This window comes from Schistocerca gregaria, chromosome X (assembly GCF_023897955.1).
Source record: "Schistocerca gregaria isolate iqSchGreg1 chromosome X, iqSchGreg1.2, whole genome shotgun sequence".
Taxonomy (NCBI): domain Eukaryota; kingdom Metazoa; phylum Arthropoda; class Insecta; order Orthoptera; family Acrididae; genus Schistocerca; species Schistocerca gregaria.
The window spans coordinates 638,947,474-638,969,968 of record NC_064931.1 but is presented as its reverse complement, the minus strand read 5'-3'; the positions used below and the strand labels follow the sequence as shown (position 1 = coordinate 638,969,968).

Sequence of the window (22,495 nt, the reverse complement as noted above, 5' to 3'; positions counted from 1 at the left end):
AGCAATTAAAGGTCTTTACATGGATAGTCAGGCAGCAGTTAGAGTTGACGGTAAATTGAGTTCATGGTTCAGAGTAGTTTCAGGGCTAAGACAAGGCTGCAACCTGTCTCCACTATTGTTCATATTATTTATGGATCATATGTTGAAAACAATAGACTGGCTGAGTGAGATTAAGATATGTGAACACAAAATAAGCAGTCTTGCATATGCGGATGACTTAGTTGTGATGGCAGATTCGATTTAAAGTTTGCAAAGTAATATTTCAGAGCTAGATCAGAAATGTAAGGACTATGGTATGAAAATTAGCATCTCCAAAACGAAAGTAATGTCAGTAGGAAAGAGATATAAACGGATTGAGTGCCAAATAGGAGGAACAAAGTTAGAATAGGTGGACGGTTTCAAGTACTTAGGATGCATATTCTCACAGGATGGCAACATAGTGAAAGAACTGGAAGCGAGGTGTAGCAAAGCTAATGCAGTGAGCACTCAGCTACGACCCGCTCTCTTCTGCAAGAAAGAATTCAGTACCAAGACTAAGTTACCTGTGCACTGCTCAATCTTTTGACCAACTTTGTTGTATGGGAGCGAAAGCTGGGTAGATTCAGGTTACCTTATCAACAAGGTTGAGGTTATGGATATAAAAGTAGCTAGGATGATTGCAGGTACTAGTAGATGGGAACAATGGCAGGAGGGTGTCCACAATGAGGAAATCAAAGAAAAACTGGGAATGAACTCTATAGATGTAGCAGTCAGGGCGAACAGGCTTAGATGGTGGGGTCATGTTACACGCATGGGAGAAGCACGGTTACCCAAGAGACTCATGGGTTCAGCAGTAGAGGGTAGGAGGAGTCAGGGCAGACCAAGGAGAAGGTACCTGGATTCGGTTAAGAATGATTTTGAAGTAATAGGTTTAACATCAGAAGAGGCACCAATGTTAGCACTGAATAGGGGATCATGGAGGGATTTGATAAGGGGGCTATGCTCCAGACTGAACACTGAAAGGCATAATCAGTCTTAAATGATGACGATGATGATGATGATGATGATGATGATTATTATTATTTGTAACTATTTTGTTTTTTACCAGTAGCAATTTCTCCGGATCCACCCTCACTCATTTGACGTACTCATTATATCCTTCCAATTCGTCTTTGTTCCTGCAATATCTTATAGAAATATTCTCTCTCTCCTCACTCGTCAGTTTCTTTTCTTTAGAAAAATGATACGCATTTATTAAAAAAATCTACCACAATTAACATTTCATTGCTCAAGCTCAGGATTATACAACTAGGTACAATTTATGTTAGTAGGTGACATCGCTTGATACTGAACAGGATCCCTTACCTTTCAAGTGGCAATGATTATTTGAATACCCATCATAAGCATTATTGGTGTAATTGTTCGTTATCCACTAACACATCTAACCACTTGTGGCTAACCGCACAAAGGTCATTGCCACTATCAGTTAAACAGTGCTCTTTTTCACCTTGTACCCTCAGATTAATTATTGACTTCTCTCGCCTCTTCTCCCACTATTACTGACTTCATTTTCTTCCAAAAAATTGTGTAAAATTTCCTGTCTGTCAGAACCTTCCTCGTATGTAGAAATTACACATTATTTGCAGGATTGCTTTCACTGTTCACCCCATTGTCATTTGCCAATCTGTCCACTTGTGATATATTGAAACACTTGTTCCAACCAACCTCCTCTCTTTTCACAGTCGTCTGTCTTTGAGTAACACCTCATACACATCCTCTTCATCCTCCTCCACTTTTCCATTAATTTACTGACCCCCATTGTGGTCATATGCCCGCACATCTTCAGTTATTACATGTAAGTGTACTTGAGCTGCTTCCAGTATTTCATTCACCCTTTCCTCACGTAGTTCCTACAATCCTTAATTATCTGTGTCCTTGTCTTTTTCCTAACAAGATTCCTCATCTATTTCAATGTGAACACTTTTCCATTTATCAGATGCTTCATCATTTACACTTAAACCTTTGACCAATTCATCTGTGCTGGGGTGGTTCCTTCGTCCAATCTTATTCAAAAATTCCTCCAAGCCACCATTAAACATGTATATTTGGACTTCATTAAACTCAGTTGTATCCCTCTTGTCAGTCAGTACTTTGAAATTCTGGTACTTTTTGTTGTTGTTGTTGTTCTAATACACAAAGGGCACTGCTAGCGGGTTCAAATTACCATTACCTATTCTGCAAATGCTACCCACTTCACAAACAGAATCTAGTTGCCCATACTCAGTGATTCTACCTCATTTCCTACTTATACCCTCACCTGTTGTCTATATCTCAAATCATTGCTCTCTGTTAATTGATCTGTTTGTTATAACATGGCACCACCTCTCTGCTCCTCTCCTATTATCAGTATGGAACATGCTCATGCTGTTTACATTTACATTTTGATGGTTTTCCCCATTTCCCTGGTGCTTATAGTTTTAGTGTGATAGCTCATCTTCCTGCATTAACTTTTCTAGCCTTTCCAAGTCATTTATATAGTTGAAATGTCATCTGGAAGCAACAGTTATTTTGTTGTGCTAATTGATGGGCATCTGCCAATGTAAACCCATGATTGTCTGTTCTGACCTTTAACTTAATGGTTAAATATGATAAATTAGTAAAGGCAAATCTTTTTACTCTTTCCTTTTAAAGTTTTCACCTGCCCAGAAACTGTTCTGTAATTCCATCTGTTTCTATTTACCCCAATATTCTTCGAAAAATGTTTCCTTAAAGTTGTTGTAACATATATCCTGCCCCCAGTAACTGTCACACCCCGTGTTCTAGCATCGCCTAAGAATTTTGATATAACAAGAGCAATCTTTTGTCAATCAGTCCACAAACTAGTCAAAAATTTTCAAAATTATTCCAAAATTCTTTTGGATGCACATTTTCTGACGAATCAAAACATAAAAATTGACTATTTGTAATACAAGCAATTTCACATAATTCCATCACTATCTTACAACCATCACTTGGAGTATCAATTCTCATGTTACGCTCTACTTTAGACAGTCTGTTGTTGTTGTTCATCAAATTTAGTTTGCACATTACAACCTGGTTATCTATCTGATTTACATTAGTTTCTATCACTTTGACATGACCAGCTACAGCATTCACAGGTCTCAAACAGTTTGCACTCTCAGCATTAATTTTACTATCCAAAGCTTTATGATAATTTTCACAAACGAGTTCTACAGTGGCAACTTCCTGCACAGTTTGATGTACATCCTCTTTAACCTACTGCATTCTTTGTTTGCTTCCAACAGTGATCTTTTTAACACTCTCAGTTAATTGACTTTTAACATTTTTTGGAGGGCTGCCTACATTTATTCTCAACTCAAGAAATTCGTTTGTCAACCTTAGCATTAAAAAAGCATATCTTGCTTCCACATTTTCTCAATCAGCTGCCTGGCATTCCAATTTTACATTAATTTCAGATATAAACTTCTTAAACTCATCAGCCAAACTGTTAATACTGGTAGACTGTTGGTCAGTCTTCTTATCAAGATCATCAGTCTGTTGTTTAAACTCACTACATTGTTGTTGCTCCATATTTTTATCAGTGAAATTTTTATTCACAGTTGTTCACAACTACAAAATTGTTTTCCATAGTGCCCACCATTGCAACCAACATCTCCTGCACACTTTCCAATTCAGTTTCTTCAGATATTGCTTCATGTTCTCTCTCCTTCTCACAGGCATCAAGCCAAGTTTGGTCTCTTCTTGTACAAATTCCTGTTCATTTACATTACCCTGACTAACATAAGCAGAATCAGAATAATTAAAATCATGCAACTGACTATTGTCAAGAGTATTATCACTAAAATCGTCGAAAGGATGACTGTCAAAGTTCAAACTATCTCCCTTAGTTACATTTGTCAAGACATTTTGTTCCAGTTCCACATCCACAAATGGAGAGCACTGAGGCACATCATAAGCTGAAACATCATTATTTACTGAATCACCTATTTGGCTTTGCTCGTGAGTGCTTGTTCCACTAGCAATCACTTTAATCAGAACTTCATCCCCTTCTCTATCAATTACAGAACTGTCACTCTTTTCCATCATTGCAAGTCTTTTAATGCAAGCACACAAAAACAAAGATACACATAACTCATCTCCCGTTGTCTACCGTGGTCTGATCTCCAACTTCAGCTATGTAAGTTTGAGGGCTGCCAATCATTCTGTAAGTTGTTAGTGCTGCTCTGCTCCACTGGGTGCTAACTGCAACACTTTCCGCCGCCTTGTATGATTATACACTGTGCCTTCCATCATGTGAATGTTTGCCATCCACTTCTCATATTAAATATCCAGTTCTCATGGTATCAATCTCCAGTTTCACTTTCCCTTGTACTGCATTGCACTGTCACTAACTCACTGTCCTATACTGTCCTCTTCCAGAATTATTCTTGATCATGGATTCACTTTATACAAACAATGTGTGGCGGCACAATTTTGTTTTGCATACAGAAAACTATTCAATTACCTTCATAAGTCATCTTCTTCTTGTCTTCTTCAGCACTTAAGACTTGCTGTTAGAAAACAAATAATGTTTTTACTACTGGAGAAGCTGTAATAGAACCAGTATCACTACACATACGTAATAACGACAGTAAATTTTTTCCAGTTTTAGGATTATGGTGATACTAAATGAGAGACTGGTAAGTGTGCAACAGGATGTGCTACCTATTATGTTCCAAAATGTCATGTGTAAGAACCTCAGGTTCCATTGGTGATAGAAAGATAGGGCCAAATGTTTTGGGTAGCCCTTATGCTAGGGGCCACTTTCATTCTGGAAACATCCCCCAGGCTGTGGTTAAGCCATGCCTCAACAATATCCTTTCTTCCAGCTGTGCTAGTTCTGCAAGGTTCGCAGGAGAGCTTCTGTGAAGTTTGGAAGGTAGGAGAGGAGGTAGTGGCAAAGTTAAAGCTGTGAGGGCGGGTTGTGAGTTGTGTTTGGGTAACTCAGTTGGGAGAGCACTTGCCCCTGAAAGGCAACATTCCTAAGTTCAAGTCTCAGTCCAGCACACAGTTTTAATCAACCAGGAAGTTTCATATCAGCACACACTCTGCTGCAGAATGAAAATTTCATTCTACTCCTCTCTTTACCTAATTGAGTTATCTGAATATGTTACTTGTTTCCCCAGTACCATAAACTGGTGAATTGCGCTTTCAAAAATTTCCCTGGTACATATTGCTCATTCATGCTGTCTAGATACAGTTCTTACACTAATATATATTCTCCATTAACAGACACAACAATATTCATTTATCATATTCCTTTGCATCCACACCTTCATTCACACTAATAACAGAGTGGCAATTCATCTGGAAAACCTAGAATTCTCAGGGAATTACATTTTACCTGGAAAAATCAGAGAAATCTTACGGAATTCTATGTTTTTAATCTAGCATTAGAATTTAATTTTATTGAGCTTTATAAACTACAAATTTCAAAATACTTCATATTTTAAAGTGTGGTAATTGTAGACTATTATTCCATATAAATTACTGATGCTGAACCTCCCTCCCCCATTCTCTCCACTGTTCATTTATCAGGAGATACCTGGAATTCTCAGCTGTGTTTTTCTTTTTATGTCTTAGTAGCCACCCAGAATAATTGCACATGTTAAATCAGCAATAAATAATAAAGGCAAGAATATTCACAGAAGAGCAAATTTTGTTTACAAAATACTTTGCTTGGACTGTTTAGGATTTCATTATCTGTATGATAGTGACATTGTTAGCTGGAGTGCAAGAGCACATTAGTTACGCTTGCACTTGAGTGGCTAGTTGCTGTCGTTAACTGCTATAGGCACACTGTAAAGGTGCTGCGTCACAATGTGTGTGGGAAGACTTTTCTCAAGTTCATCTTGATTAAACAGAAATTGATTTCCAAGCAACTCGTGCAGTAAAGAGGTGCTGATTGTACTGGAGAATTTTAAGTTTTTTAAAGAGACATCTGAAATAACTGTTCGTTGAAAATATTATTGTAAAGTGGATTGGTAGTTCAGTTGTCCTTTAGTTGCAGAGTAGTAGTTACAGATTAGTGTTGAAGTCTTAGTAGATACATCTCCATTTTGGTAACAAATGACACTGTTACAAGATCTTCTCATATTAGAGGGAAAGGGTTCCCTAACATTCACAGTGTGTTCCGATAAGGAATTCTTATCTTTATATCTTTAGTGTCTTGTAATGTAGAATCATGTTTGGTAAAATAAATGTTAATTCTGATGTGATGGCTCAGTCATCTACCAGGAAATGTTTACATTTACAAAACAACAGTAGTATGGAAAGGATAGATTTCACCTCACCATATAAGGGAGCTGTTGAGTCACAGACAAGCACGACGAAAAAAAAAAAAATCCTTTAAATGTGATTCCTAATACTGCATTGAGTGGCCTTATCCTGTCTGCACCATGTCTCTACATGCTCCCATAGCCTGCACTAGCAACTTCCCCACCCTTGTCATGCTATCCTTTCTCCTCCCTGCGTGACACAGCTTGCTTATCCTTGCCTAGATCGCTGTTCACATGAGAAGCAGTCACAGTCTGTTGTCAACACCTGGATACAGCAGACATATGAGATTTGAATGATTATGATTTCCTGCTTCTGAAAAAGGACTATGTACAAAATCTGAAATATTTCTAACATTCTATTTCATTGTGCCTATCTGTGACTCGCTGCCTTGTGTATCTAGTGACGCAATCTGCGGTTTCCATATTGTTCTTATTTCATGCTGGACTTTCCATTGTTATATTTACAAAATATTGGGCACATAAAAATAGACAAAAGAGTACATAAGCCTATTACATACATAATTACACTGTAATAGTTCTTATAGATATCAAAGGAATTGCAAATAGTCCTTAAAGTAGCCAAGCTAATTTTCTACTGCCTGTCCACAGTTCTACATTTTGCTTTTAACCTGCTGTGCAACAGGTGCTAACTCTTGCAAAGCTTCACAATATTGGAGCCACTATTCTTGCATATGTTCATTGCTAAAATGAAATATGTTAGCATCTATTTTAGATCTGACATGACCACCTGCTTATCCAATTTTTTTTTTTTTTTTTTCAAATATCTTTTGATGTTTGTCTTTGTTGCTTTTTGCAAAAACTGCTCTTGTTCCCTCATTTTGTTTTCTGTATGCTCAGAGAGGTTATAAAGTGCTTATAGATGCAAAAGAGCAGCTTACTATTAAGTAGATGGTGTTTAAGGACTTAGTCTTGAATCAGTATTGTCATGTCAAAACTAAAGTCAAGTCCAGATCTGAAGGTGGGGTCATCAGTGAAGTACAACACTTAGATAGAAAGCACATTTATTATGTACAGGAAGAACAGAAATGAACTCTTGGAGGGAGTGTGCAGCTATACAAACATTTAATATTCCAGAATGCTGGTATTTATACAGACATTGAATATTCCAGAATATACAAACAAGAGATATTTCAAGAAATCCAGAAATTATAAATACTAACTAACAAATAATTCCTGGTGGTCGGGTTAGAACAGGTGACATTGAACACATTAAACAGCAATGCTAACCACTACACCACATTGCATATGCTGTAGGCTGTGGAATTGCTCCCTCTCCTGTTGAAACAGTGACCTGCTGTTGCAGAAGTTCTCACTGGAGTCAACTACAGCAAACTGGATCTAGGTATGCCAGTGGGCCTTTGTATGGTGGTTTTGGCAGATACTCTCATTCTGGTCACATTGTTACATCCTTTCACCATGATGAGCGTCAAAGGTATCCCCTCCCGTCAGATCTTCGTGATCATAGAGTGGATCTTCAGTTTCCTCGAACCCCCCCCCCCCCCCCCCCCATCTTCAATCTGAGTCTCCTGGACTGTAATAGGGCTCCATACAGAGGACCTGGGTGATGTCTCTGTGCTTCTTTCTTCTTCGTGAAGGGTCATGGTCATAGATTTTGCATTCGATGTCCAACAAAGGATATGATACAGTCCTAAGTAGTGCTTTAGTAACTTTTATCATAGTCCTACTTTCTCCAAAGGTATAAAAATTCAGTCCTGTGGGCTGTATCTCAGTGGCTAGTGCATGAGATTGTAGTGCTCTCAGTTGTCGTCGTGGTCCTCCTCCTCCCATGCATCCAAAGTCCATATGCGATTCAGCTGTCTTCCTTCTTTTGTCGTGGTGATGAGATGTTTCACATAGTCATCGTGAGTATAGTCCAGTTGGGACAGGAACAGTGTATACATTGTTGTTTCGGCCTCGCAAATGAGGAGCAGGACGGCGGTGTGAAGCTTGCAGTGTCTTGCTTCACTGTATTGTATGAAAATGTTACGACAAGTGGTATTGTATCCCCCATCTCTCTGTTCAACATTATCTACATCTACACGATTACCCTGCAATTCACAACTAAGTGCCTGACAAAGGTTTCATAAGACTGTTTTCATACTATTTCTCTTCTGTTTCACTCTTGAACAGTGCGCAAGAAAAACAAACACTTAAGTCTTTCTGTGCAAACTCTGATTTATTTTTATTATGATGGTCATTCCTTCATATATAGATGGCTGTCAACAAAATATTTTTGCATTAGCTGGAGAAAGCTGGTGATTGAAGTTTTGTGAAAAGATCTTGCTGCAACAAAAACCACCTTTGTTTTAATGACTGCCACCCCATCTCACTTACATATCCATTGCACTCACTCCCTTAATTCATGATATTATAAAATGAGCTGCCCTTCTTTGAACATTTTTTATGTCTCTCCTTGATTCTATCTGGCAAGGATCCCACACAGCAATACTCGAGCAGAGGGCAGAGAAGTGTAGTGTAGGCAATCTTTTTAATGGATTTGTTGCAACATCCATGTGTAATTTTTGGTTCACCTTCCCCACAACATTATCTATGTGATCATTCCAGTTTAAGTTGTTTGTAATTGTTATCCCTAGGCATTTAGTTGAATTGACTGCCTTTAGGTGTGTGTGGTTCATTTTGTAACCAAAATTTAATGACTACCTTTCCGCACTCATGTAAATGACATCACACATTTCTCTATTTACAGTCAATTTCCACTTTTTGCACCATATAGATATCATGTCTAAATAATTTTGCAATTAGTGTTGATCTTCTGATGATTTTACTAGACAGTAAATGGCAGCAGCATCTGCAATCAATCTAAGATGGCTGCAGAGATGGTCTCTGAAATCATTTTTATAGATTAGGAACAGCAGAGGGCATATAACACTTCCTTGGTGAACACCAGGTATCACTTCTGTTTTACTAGATGACTTTCTGTCAGTTATTAAGAACAGTGACCTATCTGACAGGAAATCAAGAATCCAATCAGCTAAGATGATAGTCCATAGGCACGCAATTTGATTATAGCCAGCTTGTGAGGATGTCAAAAGCCACCTGGAAATCTAGAAAAATTGAATCAATTTTAGATCCCCTGTTGACAGTGCTCATTACTTCATGAGAATAAAGAGCTAGATGTGTCGCACAAGAATTATGTCTTCTGAATCTGTGTTGACTACATGTCAATATATCATTTTCCTGGAGGCAATTCATAATGTTCAAACATAGTATATGTTCGAAAATCATACTGCAAACTGATGTCAGTGGTATGGGTCTGTAATTTAGCATTTTATTCCTATTTAGTTTCTTGATTTTTGGTGTGAAATGTCCAACGCTCCAGTCCTCAGGTTCAGATCTTTAATTGTATGAGCATTTTTATGTATGAGTGCTAAGTATGGAACTATTATATCTGAATACTCTGAAAGGAATTTGGTTGGTATACAGTCTGGACCAGACGTCTTGCCTTTATTAAGTGATTTAAGCTACTTCTTTACTCAGAGGATATTGATGTCCAAGCTACTTGTCTTGGCAGTTGTTCTTGATTTTAATCCTGGAATGTTTACTGTGTCTTTGGTGAAGTAATTTTGGAAAACTGTGTTTCGCAACTCTGCTTTACAGCACTGTCATCTGTAACATTAGCATTGATATTGTGCAGTAATGGATTGACTATGTCTTTGCCACTGGTGTACTTTACTTATTACCGGAACCTTTATGGACTTTTCTTCCAGGTTTCGAGACAGATTTTGTGCTCAAATCTGTGCTCAGTATCAAGCTTCTGTAAAACTCCAGCAATCTTTGGGATTTTGCTATCTTTTAAATTTGGCATGCTTTTTCATTTCCTCTGCAATAGTGTTCTGACTTGTTTTGTGTACCATGGGGCATCAGTTGGGTCTCTTATCAATTTATTTGCTATAAATTATTCAATTGCTGTTGATACTATTAGGGGACTGATGACATAGCTGTTAAGTCCCATAGTGCTCAGAGCCATTGATAATATTTCTTTGAATCTAAACTACATCTGGTCTATGCTTCCATAGTTAATTTAGGAGGAATGGAGACTGTCTCTTAGGAAGGCACCAGGAAAATTTTATCTGATGTGTTAAATAGATATATTGTGTTTTTATTTTTATTTTTGGTGGGTCTTAATGTTGTGGTATTCAGTCTCCCTAAAATAACTTTTTGGTCATTAGTCCCTATTTACTCAGCTAATTTGTTGATAAGAGGTCAAGTTTTCACAACCATTTACACTTTTACTGGGCACTTGAACTAACCGCTCAAAATAATTTCCGGAAAAAGCATTTCATACAACTTCGGATGATCTACACTTACCACTGGCTTTGAACATGTATTTTCACCAACATATTGAGGGCAGATTACCAAGTGAGATGGCACAGTGGTTAGCACACCAGACTTGCATTCGGGAGGACGGCAGTTGAAACTCTTGTCCTGCATCCAGATTTAGGTTTTCTGTGATATCCCTAAATCACTTCAAGCATATGTTAGGATGGTTCCTTTGAAAGGAAACGACCAATTTCATTCCCCATCCTTCACGCATCCTGAGCTTGTGCTCTGTCACTAATGATGTCTATATTGATGGGACGTTAAACCCAACCTTCCTTCCTTTGAGGGTAGAGTGAAGTACACTCCTGGAAATTGAAATAAGAACACCGTGAATTCGTTGTCCCAGGAGCGGGAAACTTTATTGACACATTCCTGGGGTCAGATAAATCACATGATCACACTGACAGAACCACAGGCACGTAGACACAAGCAACAGAGCATGCACAATGTCGGCACTAGTACAGTGTATATCCACCTTTCGCAGCAATGCAGGCTGCTATTCTCCCATGGAGACGATCGTAGAGATGCTGGATGTAGTCCTGTGGAACGGCTTGCCATGCCATTTCCACCTGGTGCCTCAGTTGGAAAAGCGTTCGTGCTGGACGTGCAGACCGCGTGAGACGACACTTCATCCAGTCCCAAACATGCTCAATGGGGGACAGATCCGGAGATCTTGCTGGCCAGGGTAGTTGACTTACACCTTCTAGAGCACGTTGGGTGGCACGGGATACATGCGGACGTGCATTGTCCTGTTGGAACAGCAAGTTCCCTTGCCGGTCTAGGAATGGTAGAACGATGGGTTCGATGACGGTTTGGATGTACCGTGCACTATTCAGTGTCCCCTCGACGATCACCAGAGGTGTACGGCCAGTGTAGGAGATCGCTCCCCACACCATGATGCCGGGTGTTGGCCCTGTGTGCCTCGGTCGTATGCAGTCCTGATTGTGGCGCTCACCTGCACGGCGCCAAACACGCATACGACCATCATTGGCACCAAGGCAGAAGCGACTCTCATCGCTGAAGACGACACGTCTCCATTCGTCCCTCCATTCACGCCTGTCGCGACACCACTGGAGGCGGGCTGCACGATGTTAGGGCGTGAGCGGAAGACGGCCTAACGGTGTGCGGGACCGTAGCCCAGCTTCATGGAGACAGTTGCGAATGGTCCTCGCCGATACCCCAGGAGCAACAGTGTCCCTAATACGGCATTGCGTAGGATCCTACGGTCTTGGTGTGCATCCGTGCGTCTCTGCGGTCCGGTCCCAGGTCGACGGGCACGTGCACCTTCCGCCGACCACTGGCGACAACATCGATGTACTGTGGAGACCTCATGCCCCACGTGTTGAGCAATTCGGCGGTACGACCACCCGGCCTCCCGCATGCCCACTATACGCCCTCACTCAAAGTCCGTCAACTGCACATACGGTTCACGTCCACGCTGTCGCGGCATGCTACCAGTGTTAAAGACTGTGATGGAGCTCCGTATGCCACGGCAAACTGGCTGACACTGACGGCGGCGGTGCACAAATGCTGCGCAGCTAGCGCCATTCGACGGCCAACACCGCGGTTCCTGGTGTGTCCGCTGTGGCGTGCGTGTGATCATTGCTTGTACAGCCCTCTCGCAGTGTCCGGAGGAAGTATGATGGGTCTGACACACCGGTGTCAGTGTGTTCTTTTTTCCATTTCCAGGAGTGTATATAACTGTTTGAGTTGACTACCTAATTGAGGTGATTCTCATGTTTTCTCTGAACCTTTCAACAAATGTATCATCTGAGTTAGGGGCCAGCAAAAGGAACTAATTATTAATTTATTCCAGATCTCAAGCATAAATAACTTCTACCCATACAAACTCACATAACATATCTACTTAAATTTTGCTGTGGGATAAAATACTACTAACAGCAACAAATTCGCCATCACCAACTGTATTTAACCTACCCTTTCTCCGAACTGTTAGGTCTTCATAAGGATTCTGACTGAACGTACATCCAGCATTAGCCAGCTTTCATTGCGTATCATCATTTGAGCTTCAGAGCTTTCTATTCATGCATGGAGATTGGATTTTTTTCCCAGCAGTGTTTATCAAGAACATATCTGCCAGTGTCTTATTAAGGCATTATGTGAGGCCATTCGACTGAGGATGGTAGGGAGTTGTTGTCCTGTGAGTGATGTTGCAACATGAAATTACCTTTGATACTAATCTTGACTGTAAAAATCTTCGATGATCAGAGATCATTACAAAGGGTGCTTCTCCATTCAGCACAGTTTAGTGGAAGCATAGTGGGCAAGGTAATCATTCCAGACCATGTCCATCGGTTAGAGTTTGTTGACTGTGGGAACCTCCCCAAGAGGTCAGATGGTGCTGTTGCAGGTGGGATTGATAAATAATGCTGTATTGACCAGGTTGAACTCAATAAGGTCATGTTTTCTTTGATGATGTGCCTTCTTATGTAAATTTTGCTTGTGTAGGGTTCACTTATATTTGGCACTGTAGTAAGGAGACTTGCAAAATAGAGATGTGGAATGATCTGAAATTCCCACATCCAGGCATAATTTGTTTGTTGTCAAATTTATGATTTGTAAGACAGTTGTGCATAAAGGTTGCTGTGTGCTGCGTTTTCCTAGAGTAGTACTCTAAATTTTGACTGAATGTGTATTTTTTAAATTAAACTAATAAATTTTGCTGTTTCACAGGATTTATTTTATTTTGTTATTTCACACATCTAGTTCCGTAGAACCAAATTGAGGAACAAAACTCCATGGTCATAGACTGTTTCAGTACTTGAAATGACAACAGAAAAGTAATAACAGATAAAATAAAATAGTTTATGAATCCCAAAATGAGTCCAGTTATAAGTTTATGTAAATGCAATCAGTAGTATAACACAGGAATTATCTTAATTTTTCACAAAACTCCTTGACAGAATAGGAATGTGTGGTGTCACCGCCAGACACCACACTTGCTAGGTGGTAGCCTTTAAATCGGCCGTGGTCCATTAGTGTACGTCGGACCCACGTGTCGCCACTATCAGTGATTGCAGATCAAGCGCCGCCACATGGCAGGTCTAGAGAGACTTCCTAGCACTCGCCCCAGTTGTACAGCTGACTTTGCTAGCGATGGTTCACTGACTTCTACGCTTTCATTTGCCGAGACGGTAGTTAGCATAGCCTTCAGCTACGTTATTTGCTACGACCTAGCAAGGCGCCAGTATCCATACTATTGATATTGTGAATCATGTACCATAAAGAGCGACATTCGTCATTAATGGATTAAAGTTAAGTATTCCACCAGCTACGTCCATTTTTCTCAATTCTAATTCCCTTGTCATGTTCCAGACCTCACGCCAGCCTGCGTGAGCTGAGACGCGTGCATTTCGGCCTCCTTTAACCATACGGTTGGCTCTCCTGCCAACCACAACAGAATGACCCATAAGGAAACTCTTCAGTTCAGAGATTAAAGTGCATGGATTAGTGGTAAGATTGTGGAATTCTTGTAGTAGCTTATTGAAGGTGGATGCAGCAGAATACTGCACACCTTTCTGCACAAGAGTCAAAAAAGTGCAATCCAAATGCAGATTAGATTTCTGCTTAGTATTAACCGAATGAAAGCTGCTAATTCTTGGAAATAAACTGAGATTACTATCAAAAAATGATAGTAAAGGCTGATGATACTAGACTGTTGCATGGAGGGTGATGAGTTCAAAACTCACCTGAACTGTAAAATTTTAATTTGCATGTTCAGTAAGAGTACATTCTAGAAGTATCCATAAATGTCAAGAATCATTGTACTGGAATGTTCTGTAACTGTATATATACCATGTGTGCTCTGGCTGGAGGCAGTTAGCTTTAAAACTGCGAAAAAATCAAGACCCAGGCGAAGTTACGTTCCTACAATGGTACATGAGGAACCTGTTTGGGCACCAAGGAAGACTGACGTCTGGAGGACCCAGGATAACCAACCAGTATGTTTCCACTGTGGATGACCAGGACATAGGGTGCGCTATTGTTGAGAAAGCCACAGATATTTGATGATGCCAACACCAGAAGACAGCAGACCGATCTTAGCTGATATAAACTCTGGGATGACGAAGATGAACAAGACAGTGTGGGTGCAGGACGACGTAGGTGACTATTGCCACAAGCTAGCTGCTGGAAAGGATGCTCCCCAGCATACAGATCAAGGTCTCCATTGCCGTTTAGAAGCTCCAGCCGATCACCTAGCCACCGCAACCTGGAAAACTAAAGGGTGCAACCTTCCTTGGAGGTGAGGCTGCCGAAGAGAGAAATTCTCCACAGTTGATCACTTCAAAAATGATAGGAAACTACGTTGATATCCTCATAGATGGCTGACCAGTCCAAGCTCTTGCGGACTCTGGAGCATCTTATTCAGTCATTTTGGAGAAGTACTGTTGCCAGTTGCAGAAAACCGTATTCGTCGACAACAAAACATCTCTGCTGAAGGTGACTAATGGAAAATGTGTAAAACCTACAGGAAGGTGTGCCATTCGTCTGGGTATAAGTAGCCATATGCAGCCCTTAGAATTCATCATCTTACAAGAGTGTAGTCATGACATCATTCTCTGATGGGACTTTTTGAAAGCTTCTCAGGCAATTATAGATGTGGTCACTGTGGTGACTATGTGTGCTGGATGAAGTGATCATTCGTGCAGTCAGCGCTAGAAAGGTAACTGTCATGTATCATGCATGCCATGTATTAAACCATGGATCTTGTAGTGGAATGTAAGAGAAGCATACCACTGAAAAATAACTTCGTCATCCCAGACTCTGTCTTCTCATTTAAGAATGGATTCAGTGAATTGTGGATAGTTAACTGTCACTGAGAACAACAGATCCTTCCAAGACGCATGTGTGTAGCAAATGCTGAACCTTTAATTGCCGAACAGCTGAGCATCATAGAAACCTCCCGTGCCAAGTTTGTGGGCGAAATTGATGCTACCACTAAGAGACAAGATCTTCTATCTCTACTATCACCAGATCTCACTAAGGAACAACAGAAGATGCTACTTGCCATTCTTCAAGAGTGCTTTGAATGCTTCAATCCACAGGTGAAGAGCAAATTAGACAAATCAACGGTGAAGCACTGTATTAGCTCTAGAGACCATCAACCAATAAGCCAGAGAATATACTGTGTGTCAGCAATGGAATGTCAAATAATTTGCAATGAGTTAGAGAAAATCAATAAGAATGACAGCATTCAGCCTTCACAGGGCCTTAGGTCGTCACAAGTGGTTCTCGTCAGGAAGAAGGATGGCAGTTGGCGCTTTTGTGTTGATTACAGGAAGCTTAGTAAGATAACTAAAAAGGACATTTACCCCCCTCCACAAATTAATGATACACTAGATTGTCTGAATGGGGCTAAGTTTTTCTCAACCGTGGACATGTACTCAGGATAGTGGCAAATCGAAGTAGATAAGGCTGATCGTGAGAAAACTGCATTCATCACCCCTGAGGGCCTGTATAAGTTTAAGGTAATGCCGTTTGCTTTGTGTAATGCACCAGCAACTTTTGAACGGAGGATGGATAATCTTCTAAGTCACCTGAAGTGGACGATGTGTCTTTGTTATTTAGATGACATTATAGAGTTTTCAGAGATATTTGATGAACATGTAAAAGATTGAGAGCTGTTCTTAAGTGTCTCCAACAAGGTGGACTGAAACAAAATAAATCAAAATACTTGGACACTTTGTGTCAAACGAAGACCTAGAAAAGGGGGAGATCTATAATGGAATTTCCTATAATGGAATTGCTTTGATGTCTTCCTTTAATCCGCCCTCGTGAAGATCCAAAACACTTCAGCAGTAGTCAATAAAGGGTTGCCATAGTGTCTTACATGCAGTCTCTTTTACAGATAAACCACACTTACCTAAAACTCTCCCAGTAAACTGAAGTTGAGTATTCACCTTCCATCTACAGTCCTTACATGCTTGTTTCATTCCGTATCTCTTTGCAGCATTATGACGACATATTTAATTGACCTGACTGTGTCAAGTAGCACAGTACTAATGCTGTATTCAAACTTTATGGTATTGTTTTTCCTACTCATCTCCATTAACTTATATTTTCTACATTTAGAGGTAACTGCCGTTCAGTGCTCCAGACGTGAGACATTGGAGCCTTCCCAACAGATAAAGTGGAACTCGCATCTCATTTTTAGTATGAGGATCCCAGACACTCGAACAATATTTTTGTATATTTAGAGCAAGCAGCCATTCATCAAACCAACTAGAAATTCTAAGTCACCTTGTATCCTCCTACAGTCACTCAATGAAGACACCATCCCATACGCCACAGTGTCATCGGAAAACAGCTGTAAATTGCTGTTCACCCCATCACTCGAGTTACATTACAGCATTTCTTGTAATCGTTAACAGTATCATGCTGCCATTGTAAAAAGACTAGGTTGCATCAGACTTTTACACAAGACTGTTATGTATTTCCATTTAATTTAATTTATAGTGGTGTGGCATGCACTGCCTCAGGTGTTCGTAGTCTTATTCAGGATTTGGCCGTGATTTTCTGATGAAAGCACCACAGCTGTTAGAAGTCTCCAGTAGAAATATCGAGTAATGCTCCCTCTTTAGCCATCCACAATTAAAAAAATGTTGTCAGTGCAGGATTTTGTGCATGACTGACCTCTTGATTATGTGCTATAAATGTTTGTTGGGATTCATGTCCGGTGATCTGTGTGGCTAGATCATTTGCTCTGACCACGCCATGCTTGTGCACGTGTCTCTGGTCCAACCGATATGGTAATGAGCTCAGGAGAGCACTGCAAGCGATGTGGTGCCTTCGCAAAGGCACTTGGATCAGTCATCTGCTGCCATAGCCCATTAATGCCAAATTTGCCACACTGTCCCAATGGATATGTTCATTGTATGTCCTATGTTGATTTCTGTAGCTATCTCATACAGTGTTGCTTGTCTGTTAGCACTGACAATTCTGTACAAATGCCACTGTTCTGTCATTGAGTGAAAGCCATCAGCCATTGCATTGTCTGTTGTGGGAGGTAATGCCTGAAATTTGTTATTTTTGGCACACTCTTGACACTGTGGGTTGCGGAATATTGAATTCCATATTATATCCAAAATGGAATGTCCCTTGTGTCTAGCTCCACCTATAATTCTGTGTTCAAAGCCTGTTAACTCCCATCATGCAACCATGATCGTGTCGGAAACCTTTTCATACGAATCACCTGAGTACAAATAAGAGTTCCACTAATGCCCTGCTCTTTCATACGTTTTGTACACGATACTACTGCCATCTGTTCATATGCATGTCACTATCTAATGACTTTTGTCACCTCAGTGCAACATACAATTTTTTTTAATGTTTCGTGCATGTTATTTTCAAGTTGATATCTTGTAATGTGCAGTGAATTGTTCTCTCTCTCTCTCTCTCTCTCTCTCTCTCTCTCTCTCTCTCTCTCTAAGTGTATAAAATAATTATCATTAGTTCTTAACTGTTGGAATAATTTACCGCAGTCATTACAGTGCTGCACTCAAGAAACTATGCAAGTCTGTTAGAGCTCTGAGTGATCCATAACTTTTACTTTCCAATAGGTCTTCGTCATGTTGCAGACCCCTGACTGTCAACATCTTACTGCTTTGGCCCACTCCCATGTTCATTAAACAGAATGATACTAATAGTGTCGTGGTTTTCAGCAACACTCATGGCTCACTCCTCCTATTCTATTAGGGAATTCCTGGAAAAAAATAAGCAAATTCCTTTGTTATGTTGTTGTTGTTTATGCTAGTATATACTTGGCAGCATGTTGTCTGTATATGAATCATGGAAATTGTATCTGTTGTTAACTTTTCTGAAGTTAATTTCATGTAGTGACTCATTCCATGACCATGTAGATATGCTCATCTGTTTGGTCCTATGGAGTTCCCATGTGTAAAGTAAATGAAAAACAGAATAGTTGATAGGATTTTGCCCCTGGAGTGTGTCATTATCAAGTACTGCACTCCTGATGAACTTTGAGGAAAGACTGCTTCTGATTTTCAGTTTCAAACTAGTTGCTTCAATCTTCCCAAACCAACTTGAATGGGAGGCACAGAATGGAGACCCATCAAAAGTTCTATGTGATGTCACCTGTTGTATCTGATTTCAAGATTGCTATAGCTTTCACTTATTTACAAGTCTTAGTGATATTGCCTACTTACAATCTGTATTAGTCCCTAGTGGTGGTTTTAAAAGTCACTCAATTTTGATGCCATGGAGTATGTGAAAACCTTAGTTATCATCAGAGCAATACAGGGTGCAGTTCTTTTGTAGTACAAGTTGAATGTTGTAATCAGGTGTGGTGTGATTTGCAGTTACTGACAAATCCAAGTAGGTAGTACAACTTGGGCGGTACTAATGGTAGCTAAATTAGGCAATAAGGCCGGTATTACACTAACAGATTTCTTTGTCCAGTATCTTTGTCAAAGAAATTTGATGGTGTAGTAGGAAACTTTGTCAAATGACATCAAATGTTTGCTCAAATCTAGGGCCTCGCTGTAGATTTGATCAAAGAAGTCACTTGTCTTCTGTTCACTGCAATGTGACATGTTACCACGTTGAGTACTAGCATCGCTGCAGTGTTCTACCATCTGTAGTGTTTTTATAAATATTGCCGGTAAATACAATTGGTGTGTACTGACAGCTATAAAATTAATAGAGATGTATGAATCTGATGAGGCATGCTGAATACAAAAATAGATTAAGAAGATTGGAGACCTGACATAACTTATCCTAACCCTCTCCTGTAGCAAGGAATCGGATTGTTACAATGAGCCTGTCTTCTGCAGATATAGCAGTTCTTAAGTGAGTGTTGTGCTTTGTGATATGAGGACATATAGACATGCATGCTCATCCATTCTTACGTAATTGATGTACGATTTGATGCCCTCCACTATAAGCTCACTTAACAAGTTTTGTTGAATGCTTTTATCGTGTCGTCGTAAAACCCACAGCTTCACCCAGGTACGTTTCCTTGCTGCGGTTAATAACAAGTTGTCGTCGTCAGCCATCTTGAACTTTGACGAAAAATATGACGACAGTGTAATTCCCCTTTTTAGCGGCACATCAAAGGTCTTTGTCAAATATATTTGATGAATATTGATCACATCTTTGATCAAATCTTTGACAAGAAATTTGATAGTGTAATATCGGCCTAAGGCCCTGCTGTAGATACTGTTAGATTTTCTTGCGCATTTTAATTAAAGTTGTATAAATGCATTAAGTTGGGTTTTTACGGATACATTGCTCCAGGTACTACGAGGTGCATTCAAGTTCTAAGGCCTCCGATTTTTTTTTTCTAATTAACTGCTCACCCAAAATTGATGAAACTAGCGTTACATCTCGACGTAATCGCCCTGCAGATGTACACATTTTTCACAACGCTGGCACCATGTTTCCATGGCAGTGGCGAAGGCTTCTTTAGGAGTCTGTTTTGACCACTGGAAAATCGCTGAGGCAATAGCAGCACGGCTGGTGAATGTGCGGCCACAGAGAGTGTCTTTCATTGTTGAAAAGCCAAAAGTCACTAGGAGCCAGGTCAGGTGAGCAGGGAGCATGAGGAATCACTTCAAAGTTGTTATCACAAAGAAACTGTTGCATAACGTTCGCTCGATGTGCAGGTGCTTTGTCTTGGTGAAACAGTACACGCACAGCCCTTCCCGGATGTTTTTGTTGCAGTGCAGGAAGGAATTTGTTCTTCAAAACATTTTCGTAGGATGCCCCTGTTACTGTAGTGCCCTTTGGAACGCAATGGGTAAGGATTACGCCCTTGCTGTCCCAGAACATGGACACCATCATTTTTTCAGCACTGGCGGTTACCCGAAATTTTTTTGGTGGTGGTGAATCTGTGTGCTTCCATTGAGCTGACTGGCACTTTGCTTCTGGGTTGAAAAATGGCATCCATGTCTCATCCATTGCTACAACCGATGAAAAGAAAGTCCCATTCATGCTGTCGTTGCGCGTCAGCATTTCTTGGCAACATGCCACACGGGCAGCCATGTGGTCGTCCGTCAGCATTCGTGGCACCCACCTGGATGACACTTTTCGCATTTTCAGGTTGTCATGCAGGATTGTGTGCACAGAACCCACAGAAATGCCAACTCTGGAGGCGATCTGTTCAACAGTCATTTGGTGATCCCCCAAAACAATTCTCTCCAATTTCTCGATCATGTCGTCAGACCGGCTTGTGCGAACCTGAGGTTGTTTCGGTTTGTTGTCACACGATGTTCTGCCTTCATTAAACTGTCGCACCCACGAACGCACTTTCGACACATCCATAACTCCATCACCACATGTCTCCTTCAACTGTCAGTGAATTTCAATTGGTTTCACACCACGCAAATTCAGAAAACGAATGATTGCACGCTGTTCAAGTAAGGAAAACGTCGCCATTTTAAGTATTTAAAACAGTTCTCATTCTCGCCACTGGCGGTAAAATTCCATCTGCCATAAGGTGCTGCCATCTCTGGGACGTATTGACAATGAACACAGCCTCATTTTAAAACAATGCGCATGTTTCTGTCTCTTTCCAGTCCAGAGAAAAAAAATCGGAGGCCTTAGAACTTGAATGCACCTCGTACTACTTTGATAGTCTTTTGAACAGTCAACTAATTTTATAGACGGTTTGATTTGTTTTAATTCCTTAGCAGTGGGATGCTTTGATAACTTAAGCTTAGTCTCTTAGAATTTTACTCGTAGCGCATTTATTGGCAGAATCATTGTTTCATTCTTTAATTTGTAAATTTTTAAAAGCAGAACTGTTGGTAGCTGCCATTTCCTTCCTTCCTCCTCCTGTCTCCTTCCTCCCCACTCCCCCTACCCTTCCCCCTACCCCCCTCCTCCTCCTCCTCCTCCACCTCCACCTCCACCTCCACCTCCTCTTTCTCCATCCTCTCCCTCTCCCTCATGTGTGTGCATATGATCAATGTCTCTCATCAATAAGCATCATTAGTAACTGCTGCAATTTATTCAGGGCAGTACTGGAGGATGATGCCTTTACCAGAATGAAGGGTGTTGTAAAATGGTACCTGTCGGGTCTTTATAAAAAACCAAAAGGCTTAAAGAAACCTTACAATCCAATCCTTGGTGAAACATTCCGCTGTTACTGGGAGCATCCAAATTCATCTCGGACTTTTTATATTGCTGAACAGGTATTTCCATTATAATTTTGTCTATTTGGTATGTATCTCATTAAGATGTGTTGTTTTACTTTCTAAATGCAAGTAAATGTAATGTGTTAAGTATTTCATTTACTTATGCAGTAGTGTTCTGCTGTTTTGTATAATCTGTTTGAAACACTCTTTTATTATTGATGATATGTATAGCAATATGGTATGTTTCTTTTAATTTATTGTGGATTTGATGAAAGCTTTGAGTCTTGTACATCCTCAATGCCTGATCTGATTTTGTACTCCCATTTTCATTTTAGGGAGGTGCAATTAACATAACACACTCAAGCAGAGTTAAAGTACTTGTATATGAACAGTATTGTGTAATATACAGTCATTTTCAGTGAATTACATCCCCAAAACTAACAGGGTGAACCTGAAGTACTTCTGCAGGGAACAGGAGTTTTCCAAGAGAGAAGCTTTCAAATTATACATGAAAAACTGTGGTATAACTTTGAAGTCCAGTGATTACCTGATGAATATGTCTGTTGAAGGCTGTTCTGTCATTTTGAGGATGTAACTTAAGGATGTGCTCACAACATAAAACTAACGATGGTATTCTAATTACAGTCTTCAGCTTCTGTAAGAAGTTTTTGGTTTTGTGCCTTCCATTAGAGCTTCTTA

The 22,495-nt window shown here is 40.2% G+C and overlaps 1 protein-coding gene across 3 annotated transcripts in view; it reads left to right on the top strand.

Annotated features, from left to right (window-relative positions):
- LOC126298445 (oxysterol-binding protein-related protein 8) overlaps window positions 1–22,495 on the top strand; it is a 205,690-nt gene that overhangs the window by 112,836 nt on the left and 70,359 nt on the right. For all 3 annotated transcript variants that reach the window (XM_049989775.1, XM_049989774.1, XM_049989773.1), the window contains one exon: window positions 21,676–21,853. In XM_049989775.1, coding sequence (XP_049845732.1) covers window positions 21,676–21,853 — 178 coding nt within the window. The remainder of the gene's footprint in view (window positions 1–21,675; window positions 21,854–22,495) is intronic.